This window comes from Ascaphus truei, chromosome 3, assembly GCF_040206685.1.
Source record: "Ascaphus truei isolate aAscTru1 chromosome 3, aAscTru1.hap1, whole genome shotgun sequence".
Lineage (NCBI taxonomy): Eukaryota > Metazoa > Chordata > Amphibia > Anura > Ascaphidae > Ascaphus > Ascaphus truei.
The window spans coordinates 322,125,285-322,143,314 of NC_134485.1; the positions used below are offsets into that span (position 1 = coordinate 322,125,285).

General features: G+C 45.7%; 1 protein-coding gene across 5 annotated transcripts in view; it reads left to right on the forward strand.

Annotated features, from left to right (window-relative positions):
* The window catches only part of CACNB3 (calcium voltage-gated channel auxiliary subunit beta 3), a 199,193-nt gene that overhangs the window by 39,795 nt on the left and 141,368 nt on the right, over positions 1 to 18,030 (forward strand). For 3 of the 5 annotated variants that reach the window (XM_075591220.1, XM_075591224.1, XM_075591219.1), the window contains exon 2: positions 5,572 to 5,610. The exons of the other annotated variants lie outside the window; for them this stretch is intronic. In XM_075591220.1, the coding sequence (XP_075447335.1) occupies positions 5,572 to 5,610 (39 nt within the window). The remainder of the gene's footprint in view (positions 1 to 5,571; positions 5,611 to 18,030) is intronic. 5 annotated transcript variants of the gene reach the window in all.

The window sequence follows — 18,030 nt, forward strand, 5'->3', positions numbered from 1 at the left end:
TTCCATTACTGTTTTTATTGCTTTCACCAGTTTGCCAACATCATCTGTTGCAAAGCTTGAATATTCTTTTCTCACTTCACCTTCATCGGACGAGTAATCTGGAAATTCTGTTCCTAATGAGGCTTCCCAATCTAATTCCTGTGAGGATGCAGAGTATTGCCTTTGATATTCTTAAGGTTCATAGGCTGCCCCTAGGTCTTCCCTTGGTATTGAAGACCCTGGCGCTGTCTGTATATTAGCTGATTTAAAGTCGTCAAAGGGCTCCTGCATTGCTTGAACTGTTCCAGAAAGTCCTAAATGCCTGGTCTTTGCTGATGCCTTCTTGGGGGTCCTCAGGCCCTGAATTGTGGGGGGCTGACATCTGTGCGATATATAATATAAAGCACCTTCACGACGAGAAACGCATCAGAGGACCTATTTTTGTTTTTGTCCAGCGATTATGACTATTAAATAATTCACATTTTTACCTGCCTCCAGTCCTTCATCTTTCTTGCTGTGCTCAGGGCCGCTGAGAGAGGGGGACAGCTGGGGCTGGTGTACCGGGCCCGCTGGCCAGGGGGGGCTCAGCCGGCGCTGCAAATTTCCCTGACCTCTGGCCTGGCCATGCTGCAGTTGTGGCCGGGCCCTGGCTCTCAGCAGCCTGCAGGACCTTTCCTCTCTCTGTCACATGCCGCCGAGCTTCCACTGCCGGCGCGCGACGGGACTCTGACGTCAGCGCGCCGGAAGTAAGCTTGGCCCAGCTTCCGGTGCACCGCATGCTGACGTCAGAGCCCCGGCGAGTGCCAGCAGTGGAAGCTCGGAGGTGTGGAACATAGAGAGGAAAGGTCCTGCAGGCAGCTGAGAGTTGGGGCCCTGGCCGCGACCGGCAGCAGGTCCTGGCCAGAGGTCGGGGGAAATTTGCAGCGCAAGCCAGCCCTCCCCCCCCCCGGCCAGTGGACCCCCGCAGACCCGGGCTCGGCTTCACCCAAGGTAAGTCTGTATTTTTATTTGTATTAGGGGGCTTGGGGATATTTTTATATGTATTGGGGGGCTTGGGGGAAATGTTATATGTCTTGGGGGACTTGGTGGAATTTTTATATGTATGGGGGGCTTGGGGAATTTGTATATGTATTGGGGGGCTTGGGGTATTTGTATATGTATTGGGAGGATTAGGAGGATTTTTATATGTATTGGGGGCTTGGGGTATTTTTATATGGATTGAGGTATTTTTTATGTATTGGGGAGGGTTGTCAACAAGAGACATTTTTATAATGTGTCTTAGTATTAAGGTTTATGCACCTGTAGCACAGTTTCCCCCACCCTATGGGAGATATGGCGGCTACTGAGTGTCTGGTGCTTTACCTGTGGCTCACAGGAGGCCTGATCCTCCGCTGCTGGGAGCCTGGGGTGTACCTGATCCGTCTGGTGACAGCGCCTCCACCTGTGAAGGATCCTAGCACTGCTGGATCCCCTTGCACAAGACCCAATAAAATAGACACACACTTGTATATAATAACAGTTTATTGAACACAGATAAGAATAGGTATATCACTGTAACACATACCAGGTAGGCCGCGCAAGGTCGTAACCCCACAGTGCCCTCCAACTGCAGTGTCCACACCCTGATGGGATTCCCCCAAAGTACTGAGGTGCCCTTGGGCACCCAACCTCCCTGGTGTCCACAAGACCCAACCCACCCAATGTGTGCGACAGCGCTGCCCACAGTAAATGAAAGTGTTATTGTTGGTGCACTTGGTGAGGTACCTGCCAGGTGCTCAAGCACCCGGATATGGCTGAAAAGTAATAGGAATCTGCTGATTCAACGCCGTCGTCGTCAGCGAAGCCTCCACCTCTGCGTGGGGTGGTATCCATGTGGATAGCCCCACCATGAAGAGAGTCTCTATCTGTGGGGTGATCTGGTCCCAGACCACCGCAATGCCAGTTCGCCACCGCATCCTGGCTGTGTCCCTCACACTTGGCACTACAGGGGCAGTGTCCCTATCTAATGGGCCTAGCTTGGGCCTAATAGGGGGTCTCTGGCCTAGTGCAGAGGCCACAGAAACCCTGCACATACACCCTTACCCTTCTGTGTCCCAGCTCCGACTGGCATGGTCTCTGGCGCGCCAAATGTATCCATCTCAGAGCAGGGGTATCCGGCCACGTGATTGGCTAAGCTTAGCCACCTGACTAGCAGCCCCTGGGGGCTGTAGCTTGGAGTGATTGCCGCCGCTGTCGGGACCCATCTGCGCATGCGCTAGGCTTCACTGCGCATGCGCGGCTGCAGCAAGATGGTGGCGCCCTGCAAAGGGAGCCGCTGTGGACCTCTGGCAACCCGGTAGCCTCTCCGGACTACTCGCAGCCCTCCCCGCACTCTCCCCAGCCTCCGCTGGCGGCCGCAGCGGAAGGTAAGCGGACGAAAAGGGCGACCCAGGGGGCCTGGCCACACACCTAACATGACCCAAAAGAGCATGGGAGTTCAATATGGAGCATGTCATTAGGTGGAATTAGGGTGGAGTTAAGCAATGTACATCTAATGAGATATAGGAGATTCTGAATATCTGTTCATTTGTTTTTTGAACAAGTGTGATATAAACCTCTTTGCATAACGATCTTCATCAAACATAAGATCCTTGATTAACAAGTCTCTTACACTGAGTGCTGCCGCAAGCAGCATTTTCTGCCCAGCATCAATACCATTTTCCACTGTGGTGATATTGATATCCAAATGGGGAACAAGTAAGTTCTCATTGTAAACACATGAATTGTTTTCATTTTTTTGATTTGCAATAAGAATCCACAAAGGGGTGGTGAAGGTATCACTCAGAACCAATGCATTTGTTTGGAAATTCTGCAATAGATTTTTAGCGGTTGTGCAGAAATAATCTGAAAGAGAGTTGTCAGGAACACTGAATCGTGATAATGAAAGCATTCCCAGACCTTTTAGACGTGTGAAATAGAAGCCTGTCCAGAAGAGAAGGCGTTATTGGGATGACAGCCCATGGCTGAGTGACAGCTGGCCAGGGATTTACCAGCCGTGTAATAACCATGATAAATCTTCATTGTGTCTCAGTCCATTGGCACCCAGGAGCAGGCAATTGCCCTCTAAGGCCTCGGACATAGTAAGCGCTTAGGTGCTGCTGCTCGCTCTTGCTTGCTGCCGCTCGCTCTACCAGGAGCTTTTTGCTGTCCTGGCAGAGGAGACAGCAAGCGCGCTTGGGAGGCGGGTATCACTGTGTGTGTGTCACTTGGTAGCCGTCAGTGTGTGTGTGTGTCACTTTGAAGTGGTCTGTGTGTTTGTGTGTCACTGGGGAACCTGTGTGTGTGTATATGTGTGTGTGTGTGTGTGTGTGTGTGTATATTATATAATATTTAAAAAAATTAAAAAAAAGACATGTTGTGAGAATAAATTATTTATTAACATTGTGCAACTTTGATAAATATATTCGCGCACACGCACACACGCACGCGCACACACACACACATGCACACACACGCGCACACACACACGTGCACACACACACCACACACACACCACACACACATGCACAAACACACCTATACACACACACACATACACATGCACACACACGCACATGCACACACACACGCACACACACATACACATATACACACACACGCACACACATGCACACACAGACAGACACACAGACAGACACACACACATATATCTACATACACACACACACACATATATATATATAATCACACACACACCACCTTGCTGCCACCACTGCTCCGGGACACAACCCCTTCATCCTCCCCCTCCCCCCCCGGTGGCCGCGCAACCCCCCTCCATCTCCCACGCGGGCAGGGAGGCAGCTACGGTGATCGGGGCAGAAGGGGGACACATCACCCGCTCCCCCCTTCCCCTTCCCCCCCCCCCCCACGGGGGCAGCGCAACACCCCTGCATCTCCCATGCAGGCAGGGAGGCAGGCACAAGGATCGGGGCAGAAGGGGGACACATCACCCGCTCCCCCCCCCCCTGGCGCCAGACTATAAGTACCCCGTTCACATTTCCCTGCTCGTCCTTTCATTGGATGCTGCGGCGTCACGTGAGCGGAGTCAGCGCGTGAATTTAAAATTTCACTGTCGGCTCTGTTCAAGCGCGCCTCAGCAAGCAACGGAAAGCATGCGCGAACCCCTACTAAAGCCGCTTTAATTGCGGCTGTAGGGGCTCAGTGGCAAGCATCAGCAAGCGAGAGCACGCTTAAGCAAGCAAGCACTAACCATGGCCTGGGCCTAAGGCTGTCAGGTTGCAGGATTCTGGATGGGTCAGAATGAGGAAATTTGGGCAGGGAGGAGGTGCAGACTTTACACCCCAGCACTTCAAATTCAGCACAGCCTGTGTAAGTGGCAGGCTGCTGTACAACCTGGTCCTCAGAGGGCGCTCTGCACCAGACCTCCCTGCTACTCTGATCCAGGTAAAGCAACATTTACAGTACAGTATGTGTGATGTGTGTGTCTCTGGTGGGTTATTTTAATATGGGGAAGGTTAATTTGGTGTAGGTATGTGGTGTAAACAATTTAATTTGGTGTATACATGGGGTATTTTTGTTTTGGCTTGAGTGTAGATATGGCGGATACATTGGTTTATATATAAGGTGTGTTTGTGTGTGTGTGTGTGCACGTGTGCGCACATAGTGTGGGGATTAATTTGGTGTGTGTATATATATGGGAATGGGTTAATTTGGTGTGTATTTGGGGGGGGGATTTTGAGTATGTATGGAATGTAGGGGATTCATTTGGTGTGTGTGTGTTTTTTATGTATACATGGTGTGTGTTTTTTGGGTGGATTGTAGATATGTCGCTTAATTAGGTTTATATATAAGGTGTGTGTGTGTGTGTGTATATATATATATTCATCTGGTGTGTATTTGGGGGTAATTTGGTGTATGTGGGGGATTAATTTGGTGTGTGTGTGTGTGTGGGGGGGGGGGGGTAATTTGGTGTATGTGGGGGGGTTACTTTAATGTATGTTTGTGTGGGGAGTTACTTTGGTGTATGTATAGGGTGTGTGATTGGTGTATGTTTGGGAGTTAATCGAGTGCATGTATGGGGAGTATACGCGGGATTTCTGTAAAGTTAGGTTGTGTGTATGGTGCATGCGCAGAATTGTTTGTGTTACACTTCTGGTGAGCATGCATGTTTATATGGTGTATGTAGGCTGCTTGATACTTGGGTTGGTGGGTTGCGCTTGTCCCCCAGTTTGAAATTTGCCAGGCCCTGATGGCACCCAAGGTTTTCCATGAACATTCAGTGCTGTTCCAGGTTTTTCTGCAGTCATTCTATACCATGGATGCGGTCACTGTTTTCTGCAGCTGTGGGCATTTTATTCTGCGATCACAGAGTTCCTTAGTGACTGCATTATTATTAGACAAAAGCTAGTGTTTGTGGAGTGTGCATGGCACCTGCCTCGCTGCCTTTAGTCCTTATTTTATAGCATTCCATATGGCTAGTCTTCCCAAACCTCTTCCCTACCCCCTGCTTCTCTGGCTCCTTTCCCTCAGACTATTCTTCTTTTTTTTTTTACATTTTTAAACAATATATATATTTTTTTATTTTTTTTTCAGCAACAAGTTGAGTACAGAAAGAAGAAAAGGGAAGGGGAGGTAACGTACAACCGAACTGGCAAATCAGCGGCAGAAAGCAGAATATTGATGGTTGTTAGAAAATAAGAAGGTATTGGCGTAGGAAGACGGAGAGCTCGTTTCAGACAAGATAGCAACTTAGAAGAAGCAGACTTTCTGTACAGGGTGAGACGATTGGTATAAAACCACCAAGGCTCCCATACGCTCTGGAAGCAAGGGAGAGTGTTCCTGAAAATCGAAGTAGGCTTTTTCCATAAGCATGTGCATCTAAAGTAGCAAAGGACCCGGGGGTTGCCCCAGGCACTAGCAATCCTGAATCTAGAATCGATGTGAATAGGTGAGGTGGATTTTTCAGCATCTTTCGAGAGGCCTTGGAGAGGATTGCAGAGAAAGGAGAACCGTAGATCCCAAATGGGCTAAATCCCTGTTATGGATTTTATATGCATAGTCTTCCTCCATAGTGGTTCATCTGTGTAGCAAGACCACGGAGTCGCCAACATTACAAAGAAGTTGTTCTGTAAATCCAAATTCTAGGTCAAACTTTCTTGCTAAATTTCCCTAGAGACAAAAATTGCCTCATTTTGTACGATTCCTGAACTTGGGGCAAACATTTTGCACATCTCTATTTAAGAGGTCATATACGTTGATCAACAATCTAGTGCAGGGGTGGCCAACTCCAGTCCTCATGGGCCACCAACAGGTCAAGTTTTAAGAATATCCCTGCTTCAGCACTGGTGACTCAGTCAGAATGACTGAGCCACCAATTGAGTCATCTGTGCTGAAGCAGGGATATCCTTAATAGCTGGCCTGTTGGTGGTCCTTGAGGACTGGAGTTGGCCACTCCTGATCTAGTGGGTGTTCAATACCAACAACACTTTATAACCCTTAAATATTTATTTATATGGATCGGTTGCTAACATTATTCCAAATCACTTCCCGGGACTCTAAGATTGAATTTAGGGTTCACGAACTTTATCCAATATAAATCCCATACATTTGTGAATATTGGGATAAGGTTGCCCGCTGAATAAGTTTAGCCGTTTTGGGGGATTTTCTTTACTTTTTAACACATGAATATGTTCAGCAGCTGCTGGTTTTGTAACCGAATAAGAGAAATAGAGTGAGAAAACACTTCTTCACTGAGAGGGTATTGAGTGCACAGAGCAAACTCCCAGGCTAGCAGAGGAGGGAGGAAGCAAAAAAGTGCAACAGAAATTGAAAGCAGCATTTTATTTTTAGCCTACCTGATAAGGGATTCACCCAAAGCTCATCCGTGGTCCACAAAAGCCCAGGGACCACGACAGGTCCCGAGCGATGAGATGGCAATTTGCCAGGGTAGTTGGTAGACTCAATATGGCCATGAAGTCGGGGCTTGCTCTGGCTGCCACTAGTATTACCTCACTGTATTTTATAGGGGCTCAATGTTTCTATATAATTGTTTTGTATTTAACGATGGGTTATTACCGCATTTACTTTATATGGTATAAGTAGTGGTAGCACTGTATGTTTCCTATGGGGCCTATTCTAGTAGCTCCGAAGTTGTCATTGGTTTGGTATGTTCAGAAGTCGCGGAATGAAATGTGAGCAAAGACCCTATTCTCTATTGCAAACCGCTTCTAAACCACTTCTTTGAAAAGTGTCAAACCGCACAGTTTAACATGCAAATCGCCAGGATTGTACTTGCTTTGGAGGAAGAGGACTTCCAATTTAGTAGTATCTCTAATGGCATATATGTCCCCTCAAACCTACCTCCAAATAAATTAGGGAGAAAGGTCTGTGCTGAAAAGAACACACCCGAGGTACCTTGGGAAATAAATTAGTGGCTATGCAAAGTATATTTAAATGAGTTACACCTCCTAAAATATTTGAAGGGGGCACTCGTATCATACCCAACAAGACCAGAACCCACAACCTCTACTACTCAGAGGTTTGAGGGTATATATATTTTTTTCACACATGGCTTCTCCATTTTGGCTTTATTTTTGTTAAATAAATCATGACACGGTGTAATATGTCATGTGATGTTGTTAATCTGAGGTTGTATTTACCTAATTTTAAGACCTGCTAAGGAACAGATGATTGTTATTATGTCCTGATATGTAAAGCCATAGAATTCAAAGAGGGTGTACTTTCTTTTTCACACAACTGTATATACAGTATATATATATATATATACATATAAATAGCAGAAAAAAAGAGCGCACAATCCCTTTAGCCTAAGTAATACAATTTTTTTAGAAAAATCAGACATATATAGACCATGATCAATAGTAGAAAACGCAATAGATATGAGTAATATTAAAATTAAAAAAGATTAGGTGGATGCTGTAGCCAATAGAAATAAGGAAAGTCCCTAGAGGGTTAATACAGTCTGTTCATGAAACGTGTATATCCTTGGATGTCCTCCTGAGATGGCAATAGTATGCAGTAAATGACCAGTAGCTGACTCCAAACTTCAGCCCCCACAATGATGTATAAAGCTCCTCACAGGACTCGCCTCACATGAGCTGACTAGGGGAAATGCTGATATGCGCACCCGTCAGCTAGGGCTGACTGTCCCGGGGAAAGAGAGGCTGTCTGTATAGGTAATCAAAGGGGGGAGTACCTGGTGTGTTGTACTGAACTCGGTGGTGGCGTCCCACCGCCAAAGATGATATCACACCGCACCGTGGTCACAAACCGTGATGGAGCGGTGTGATATCATCTTGGCCACAACCTACAGGGGAGTCGGGGCCTAGCTGGGGCCTAATAGGGGTTCTCTGGCCTAGTGCAGGGGTCACAGTCATCCTGCACATACACACTCTCCATACCTTGTCCCAGCTCCGACTGGCATGGTCTCGCAGCACGCCAAATATATCAACTCTCCTGTGCAGGGGAATCCGTCCACGAGGATTGGCTGATGTGTGCCAGGTGGTACGTCGCCCCTGTGCATTCTGTGGGCTGTAGTCCCCTGCGGATCTATTCCCCTAATAGCCGCTGCTATCTAGCACTCTACTGCGCATGCGCGTGCATCTGTAATGGCCGCAGAACCTCAGATGGTACTGCGCATGCACAACTCATACTACGCATGCGCGCCCTATCAATATGGCGGTACCCTGCACAAGAGCCGCCATGGACCTCCGGCGTTTTGGTTACCCTGCTACTTGCCCGCAACACTCCTGCACCTTGCCGGTGGTTCCCCTGCTGTATCGGAGGTAAGCGGGGAACCAAGAGGGGCCAAGGGGGATGCCCAGAGGGGAGACCTGGCCACACACACACATATACATATACACATATATACATATACAGGGCCCGATGGCCTTAATCCAATACTCACTTCGTCCACCGAAATCCAATATTCAATTTTGGTTGACGCCATTGATCCTCAATTGCTTGAAGAATAATTCCTGGGGTATTTCTTAAAAAAATATAAACGTTATTCCCCCCCCTTTATTTATAACGGACGCCCCTCTTCGATAACCTCTCCGCTGATGACTGATGTGTTTTGGGAGGGTGTGGCCATTTGCTCTGGTAGAGAAGGAGGTGCAAGAAATGCTGAATCTGGGCATGATCGAGGAATCATGCAGTGAATGGTGTAATCCAGTAGTCATGGTCCCTAAACCAGACGGGAAGGTAAGGTTTTGTGTGGACCTCCGAAAGGTAAATGCGGTATCCAGGTTTGATGCATACCTGATACAAAGGGTGGACGAATTGCTTGACTCTCTTGGTGCGGCGGAGTATATATCCGCTTTTCCTCACAAAAGGAAACTGGCAAATACCGTTAGAGGAGGAGTCCAAGTGCAAAACCACCTTCGCTGCTCCCTTGGGTTTATACCAGTCCATGACAATTCCATTTAGTCTACATGGAGCCCCAGCCACATTCAAGAGACTCATGGATAAGGTGTCAAGATTGTTATCTCCAGGAAAAACTGGCGGGCCCACCTAAACTGTCTAAACGCTGTCCTTGGGTCTCTAAGAGAGGCAGAGCTCACCGTTAACCTTAACGCTGCAGTTCAGTCAATATCCTGCATGTTTTTTTTTTTAATAAATCAGTTCTGTAGAAAGAAAAAATACTTTTAGCATTTTCTGTTTTTAAAAAAACAACTTTGAAAGACCAATTTTCTTCTATTCTATTTTAACAGCCATTTGCTAAGGCACTGCCCCTTCATGTCCTGTCACAAGCCCTGGCACACCCCTTTGTCAGCCCTGCCCTCCCTCTAGCACTTGTCAGTGCAGCAATGCTCATGAATATTCATGAGCTTCCACTGCCAGTCAAGCAGATTATAAACAAATGCCAGCTTTTAATATGTCACCAAATTTCGACCTATCAATACATGGAAAACGAATTGACCGGCAGCTATACAGTTCTTTAGCTAATTAGAGATTGCCCACATGAAACTATTGAAGTAAAAAAATAAAGACTGAACTGCAGCTTTAAGAAATGTGCCTTGGGCGAGGCCAAAACAAAATACTTAGGCTATGCCCTTTGGGGGAGGGAAATTAATGTCACTGACGTGAAAGAAGTTCCGACCTCACAGATAGATACAGGTGCACTGTCTTTTGGGTTTTACAGGGTACTATCGGCAGTTTGTTCCCAGTTATTCCAAAATTACGGCACCCCTAACAGACCTCACAAAAGAAGAGTGCTGCTGCCCAAGTAATATGCTCTAAGGGCTGTCAGGTAACCGGATACTGGGGAGCGCAGGTATATATAGAAGAGAGCAAACACAAGCATATATTGCAAATATGTCTGTTCAAGTGGTAGGTTCTTAGAACAAAATAGCCCAATGAGATTTCAACTTACAGATTTCTCAAAGGACCTGTGTATGTAAAGGTATCTTTGTTGGATTGGTGGTTAACATCCAAATCACACTTGAATAAATGTGGTGGGACCTTAGCAGGGGGCTCACGTCACTTCAGGTTTCAGTCGCACCGGAAGTGACATGAGCCCCCGGCGTGGATGCGGAAATGTTCCGGAGGAGCGGAGAACAGCGCGGTCCACAGGGATCGCGACCCACTGTGCACCTGCCACCCGCTACTGATCACGCAATCTTTTATCATCCTAAGTGTAAGCCTCCATTTGTACTTTTACTATATATCAATATATTTGCCGTCTACACTGTATGGTCTGTTTCTCTTCTTTTGGAGATTGTCTGCTAACTGTTGCTGCATATTCCATTGGGAACATCCACCCCTTAAGTTGGATGACTGCTCCTTTTATCTGCTTCAATGTGAGTAGCCATTTGTGAGCCCTGCACAAGATAATTATTCACTTTGTATGACATTGCTATACTATGTGATGTCTATTTATTTTTCATGGCTGCAAGCTGCGCTCCCCTGGTCCTTTTGGAAGATATAGGGATATGGGGCCTCATGCAGTAAGCCCCGATACAAAATTTTCGGCACGAATTGCGAAAATGTTTTTTTTGGGCGATTTGCCCTCGCAGTATTCAGTAAGGGCCGAATCCTTCCGATCCCTGCTGAAGCACTGCGAAAGCAAAGCTGCCGATGAGCTGTGGCGATACAGCCTGGCTCCCGATAAGGCTCCCGATAAACCTTTGGTGCCGATAGATGTTTGCAGCTGAGAGAGACAAGCCGCTCTCTCAGCGCAAACTTCGGCACCAAAAAAAGTATTTAAAAACAACTTTTATTCATAGTGTACATGTGCAGGGGGTCTTCGGAGCTGAACCGCGTTGGTTTGAGGTCCGGGGACCCCCTGCCCCCCGAGATACAGGCCCCTTTATGAGGTGCCGGTATCCCTCGGCGTTTAAAGGTCCCGATCACGTGACCGCGACCTGTAAACAAACCAGAGGGATACCGGCACCCCATAAAGGGGCCTGTATCTCGGGGGGCAGGGGGTCCCCGGACCTCAAACCAACGCTGTTCTGCTCCGGAGACCCTCTGCACATGTACAGTATAAATAAAACACACACACACCAATAAAGACTCGTTCCTTACCTTGGCGGCTATGTGCAACGGTAATGAAGCAGCATGAATGTCTTTTTAATTATACTGTACAGTGAGCAGGGGGTCCCCTGAGCTGAACCGCATTGCTTTGTGGAGCAGGGACCCCCTGCTTCCCGAGTTACAGGCCCCGGTATGTGTCATCGGGTGGCAGTGTCGCCGCCATGTTTATAGCGTCCCCGCAATAAACATGGCGTCCACACTGTAACCGATGGCCCAAACCGGGGCCTGTAACTCGGGAGGCAGGGGGTCTCTGAGCCACAAATAAATGCGCTTCAGCTCAGGGGGCCTCCTGCTTCCGCACAATATTATTAAAATACATTAATGCTGCTTCATTACCATAGCGGATAGCCGCTAAGGCAATGAAGGGGTTAACGCATAGTAGCATGTTTATTGGGGACAAATGCCCCCAATAAACATAGCATCAATACACAACATACAGTATAGTAATGGGCAGAATGACTATTATCCACAAATGGATAATAGTGCAGTTGTCCATTTACAATACATACACAACAATAAAGACTTTAAATACATATAGCACTCACCCATGTCCCACTGCCACGATGAAGGCCATCCTCATCGTCATCCTGCCCATGCCCCATCCGCTTCTGCAAAACAAACACAAGAATTACAACATCCAAATTAATGTCCCCTAACCCCTTAATCACCATAGCGGTTATTAACCGCTACAGTTATTAAGGGGTTAAGCCACCATCACCCACATACCCTCCCCCACAAAGCCCCCCAACCACCCTCACCCAATACCCACAGGGGAGTCCTACCAAATACCCTTGGGCCTAATACCCCCTCCCCCAGCACATACAGTACAATAATGTGCCAAATAACTATTATCCACATAGGGATAATACATTATTTGGCCATTATTAAACACATTCAATAACGTTAAAATGTAAAGAAACTTGTACTAACCTCATCAATAAGAAGTCTCCGTCGCCAGCATCATCCTTGGGGTCCGTTGCCAACATTAGAAATAGCCACAGCATTTCAATATCATTAACATAACACTGAACCCCTTAATCACCTTATCGGGTACTAACCTGAAAGGTAATTAAGGGGTGAAGCCATCCTGCAATGCCTACAACAGTTATGCATAACATCCTCAGTGAAATAAAAACCAATTGCCTAACCAAATTCCATTTAATCATTCAATCTGTAGGCTCACATGCCTCATAAAACATTGCATTTACAGTGTATACATGTAGCATAACATGTAAACTGCATGTACACGCTGCAAATCAATGTTAACAATACAATAATGCCACTCAAATCGCCATACATCACAAGAAGTATATTATTTAATACAATAAACTCACCATCAATGAATTACTACACATCAATTACATCCCTAAACAATTAAAATACCATCCATACCAATTACACAATGAACTAAAGCTATCCTAACAGAGAACAACTTCAAAACATAGTCAAAAGTACACCAACAATTACAATATAATAAAGCAAGGCTTTCCATATCCTACTGTACGGCCTGGAAGCCCAAAACTTACATCTGTCTAAAAATAAAACACATTTAGCACACATCAATGCATAGCCACAATGATTAACAATACAGAATTAGAAGCTTTAACAACACTATCATTTCTTACCCTGTATATATATCTGTACACATACATACAGACATACATACAGTGGGAAGAAATGATATGCATTGTAAAAAATGAAAACATGAAAAAGCAACACAAAAAACAGTTACATTAAGTACATTTCTTTATTTAACTTACCATTACTTGCCCCCACCGACTCCCGTTGATCAGCTTACTCACGAACCAATCCACGACACCATCCACGACACCATCCAGGAACAAATCCACGACACAATCCAGGAACAAATCCACGAACCAAACCAGGAACCAATCCAAGAACAAGTGCAGGAACCAATCCAGGAAGCAAGCCACGAAGAAATCCAAGAAACAATCCACGACACGATCCAGGAACAGGAACCCATAAAAGAAAAAAAACATAACAAATTAAACATTAAAATAATAAAACATGACAATCAAGGGTTGTACTAGTTTTATTCTTAGTGAATCTGTATTACAATACCTTGTTCCGGGGTCTTCTTGATGTCCGGTGCCACGCCCTGGTCTTCAATCTTCAGGAGGAGGTCCGTCCTCCTCGGCATCTGCCTTCAAAATGAGACGACATAGGCTTTTATAGGCCTATGACGTCACATTTGTCGTCATATGGTTCCCACGGCCCTGATTGGGCCGTGAAAACCATGTGTTTTGGCCGATGTAAAAAAATTGATGACGTCACTTAAAGGCAATGCCAGCACAGCCAATCAGAATGGCTTTGCTGCTATTGCCTTTAAGAAAACGTCATGAAATGACACATGGCCGGACTCACATGGTAAGCCAGCCAATCAGAGTAGGGATGGAGTTCCATATGGCCGTGGGAACCATATGACGACAAATGTGACGTCATAGGCCTATAAAAGCCTATGTCGTCTCATTTTGAAGGCAGATGCCGAGGAGGACGGACCTCCTCCTGAAGATTGAAGACCAGGGCGTGGCACCGGACGTCAAGAAGACCCCGGAATAAGGTATTGTAATACAGATTCACTAAGAATAAAACTAGTACAACCCTTGATTGTCATGTTTTATTATTTTAATGTTTAATTTGTTATGTTTTTTTTCTTTTATGGGTTCCTGTTCCTGGATCGTGTCGTGGATTGTTTCTTGGATTTCTTCGTGGCTTGCTTCCTGGATTGGTTCCTGCACTTGTTCTTGGATTGGTTCCTGGTTTGGTTCGTGGATTTGTTCCTGGATTGTGTCGTGGATTTGTTCCTGGATGGTGTCGTGGATGGTGTCGTGGATTGGTTCGTGAGTAAGCTGATCAACGGGAGTCGGTGGGGGCAAGTAATGGTAAGTTAAATAAAGAAATGTACTTAATGTAACTGTTTTTTGTGTTGCTTTTTCATGTTTTCATTTTTTACAATGCATATCATTTCTTCCCACTGTATGTATGTCTGTATGTATGTGTACAGATATATATACAGGGTAAGAAATGATAGTGTTGTTAAAGCTTCTAATTCTGTATTGTTAATCATTGTGGCTATGCATTGATGTGTGCTAAATGTGTTTTATTTTTAGACAGATGTAAGTTTTGGGCTTCCAGGCCGTACAGTAGGATATGGAAAGCCTTGCTTTATTATATTGTAATTGTTGGTGTACTTTTGACTATGTTTTGAAGTTGTTCTCTGTTAGGATAGCTTTAGTTCATTGTGTAATTGGTATGGATGGTATTTTAATTGTTTAGGGATGTAATTGATGTGTAGTAATTCATTGATGGTGAGTTTATTGTATTAAATAATATACTTCTTGTGATGTATGGCGATTTGAGTGGCATTATTGTATTGTTAACATTGATTTGCAGCGTGTACATGCAGTTTACATGTTATGCTACATGTATACACTGTAAATGCAATGTTTTATGAGGCATGTGAGCCTACAGATTGAATGATTAAATGGAATTTGGTTAGGCAATTGGTTTTTATTTCACTGAGGATGTTATGCATAACTGTTGTAGGCATTGCAGGATGGCTTCACCCCTTAATTACCTTTCAGGTTAGTACCCGATAAGGTGATTAAGGGGTTCAGTGTTATGTTAATGATATTGAAATGTTGTGGCTATTTCTAATGTTGGCAACGGACCCCAAGGATGATGCTGGCGACGGAGACTTCTTATTGATGAGGTTAGTACAAGTTTCTTTACATTTTAACGTTATTGAATGTGTTTAATAATGGCCAAATAATGTATTATCCCTATGTGGATAATAGTTATTTGGCATATTATTGTACTGTATGTGCTGGGGGAGGGGGTATTAGGCCCAAGGGTATTTGGTAGGACTCCCCTGTGGGTATTGGGTGAGGGTGGTTGGGGGGCTTTGTGGGGGAGGGTATGTGGGTGATGGTGGCTTAACCCCTTAATAACTGTAGCGGTTAATAACCGCTATGGTGATTAAGGGGTTAGGGGACATTAATTTGGATGTTGTAATTCTTGTGTTTGTTTTGCAGAAGCGGATGGGGCATGGGCAGGATGACGATGAGGATGGCCTTCATCGTGGCAGTGGGACATGGGTGAGTGCTATATGTATTTAAAGTCTTTATTGTTGTGTATGTATTGTAAATGGACAACTGCACTATTATCCATTTGTGGATAATAGTCATTCTGCCCATTACTATACTGTATGTTAGGGGGGTATAGGTGTTGTTGGGTATATATATATATATATATATATATATATATATATAATTATTTAATTATTTATTTAATTCGTTATTGTGGGGCTGGGGTGTGTTTTTTTTATTATTGTGGGTAGTGGGGGTGTGTGAAGGGGGCATTAGCCCCAACGGTGGTTGGTTAGGGCTTGCGGGTGGGTAGCGGGAGGCCTTAACCCCTTCAGGACCGTAGCGGTATTAACCGCTACGGTCGTGAAGGGGTTAAGTGCCCCCGCATCCCCCCCGCAAGTCCTAAACTCACACCCAGGGCCAAATACCCCCCTCACCCATCCCCGCTACCCACAATAACGCTGGCACGGTGGGTTAACCCCTTCATTGCCTTAGCGGTTAGCCGCTAAGGTAATGAAGTGGCTTTTAAATGCCTTTTTCCTGCCTCGGATGCATGCCGGGGGGCTCCGGTGCGGGTATCAGCTCCGGAGACCCCCGGCATCAATCACAGGCAGGAAAAAGGGCTGATTTTTCCTAAGTGTCGCCCTTGCCGATGCTTCTCCTTCAGCAAGTTGCCAACTTTAGTTGGCGGGCTGGATTGGCCATAAAATCTCCAATCTGGCCTGCCGATCAGCACCAAAAAGCTGATCGGGGCTTACTGAATTCAGGCGGGAAAAAAAAGTCCCGATAAGTGGCTTATCGGCAGCCGGGTGGCGAAATTTTTTTTTTCGGAAGAAAAGTTGCCGATAATTCCCACTTATCGGGGCTTACTGAATCAGGAGGGCAAAAAACGGCTATAAAATGCCGAAAAAGCCTTATCGGGGCTTACTGCATGAGGCCCATAGAGCAGTTCTCTCAAGAGTTTGAGGGCATGGAGCATCCCGTCCTTTTTTATAAATCAGAAGGTATTCCCAAGGGAGAGGAACTACGCTGTTAAAGAAAAGGAGTGCCTCGCCGTCAAATGGGAGATTGAGGCATTAAGGCACTATCTAGCAGGGGGACACTTCACTTTAGTGAAGGATCATGCTCCCCTAATATGGCTAAACTCCCTGAAGGAGTCAAATGTCAGGGTAACCCGTTGGTATATGGCCCTCCAACCCTTCTCAGTCAAGATACAACACAGGCCCGACAAGAAAACTACCCATGCGGACTTTATGTCGCGAGAAGGATTGGAGGGTCGGGTTTCAGGGTACTTTGCATGTGTAGCTGCTGAGTCCAGTGCTGAGCTGGTTAAATCTCCCCCTGAAGTAATTAGCGAGCTCTGCATGATTAGAAGGGGTTCAAAGCCTAGAACTTGCTGCAGTCTGTGTCTTACCCTGGATCCCTGCAGGACCACGCTGCTATTGGCATCACAGACCCCTTGCTTAAAGACTGATCCTTGCGGACCAAGGGTTCAGCCATGCTCTGGACTGCTTAAATGGACTATGCCAACCCTGCTGAAAGTAAGCTGCTAATGTTACTTTGCACATACGCTGAATTCCTCAAAGTATAGGGGAGCGCAGATTCAATATCAAATGAGAGATAAATGGAACATAGTGCAAATAAAGTATAAAATGGTGAAGTGTATTAAACACTAGGTCAAATGGAGACTCACGTGGTGTCAATCAAAATTAGGCGTTTCAGAGATCAGTGGCAGTGAGCTTGACTCTGGTGTGTGACGCAGAAACTTCAATCAGATATGGTGGTGTGGGATGCCACTCATGGAATTTCACCAATCAGGGTAAAGAGGGAAAAAGCATCCATAGCGTAATCCAATATAAAAATGTATTTATAGAAACAATAAAATGAACACTTACACAGTGTCATAAGAATACAGACATATAAAATGTTGATGTTATCAGGTATGGTTACTCCCCGCTTTCTCCGTCACCGACCTCTCTGTCTCATTTCCACACTGCCCGAATCGATCGTCTGTGGGGCTGCAGGTGAATGTCCTGATAGTGAGAGCGTCTTTAGCGCGAGCTCTCACATCCGTGGAACAGCTCGGCGCAACATCCAAGGGGGAGCGGTCTGGAGTTCTCTGGAGTCCTCTGATGACGTCACGTGGGCGACTCTACGCGTTTCACTAGGCGTGTAGCTTCGTCAGGAGTCATCACATTCTATGTGTCTGTATTCTTATGACACTGTGTAAGTGTTCATTTTATTGTTTCTATAAATACATTTTTATATTGGATTACGCTATGGATGCTTTTTTCCTCTTTACCCTGATTGGTGAAATTCCATGAGTGGCATCCCACACCACCATATTTGATAGAAGTTTCTGCGTCACACACCAGAGTCAAGCTCA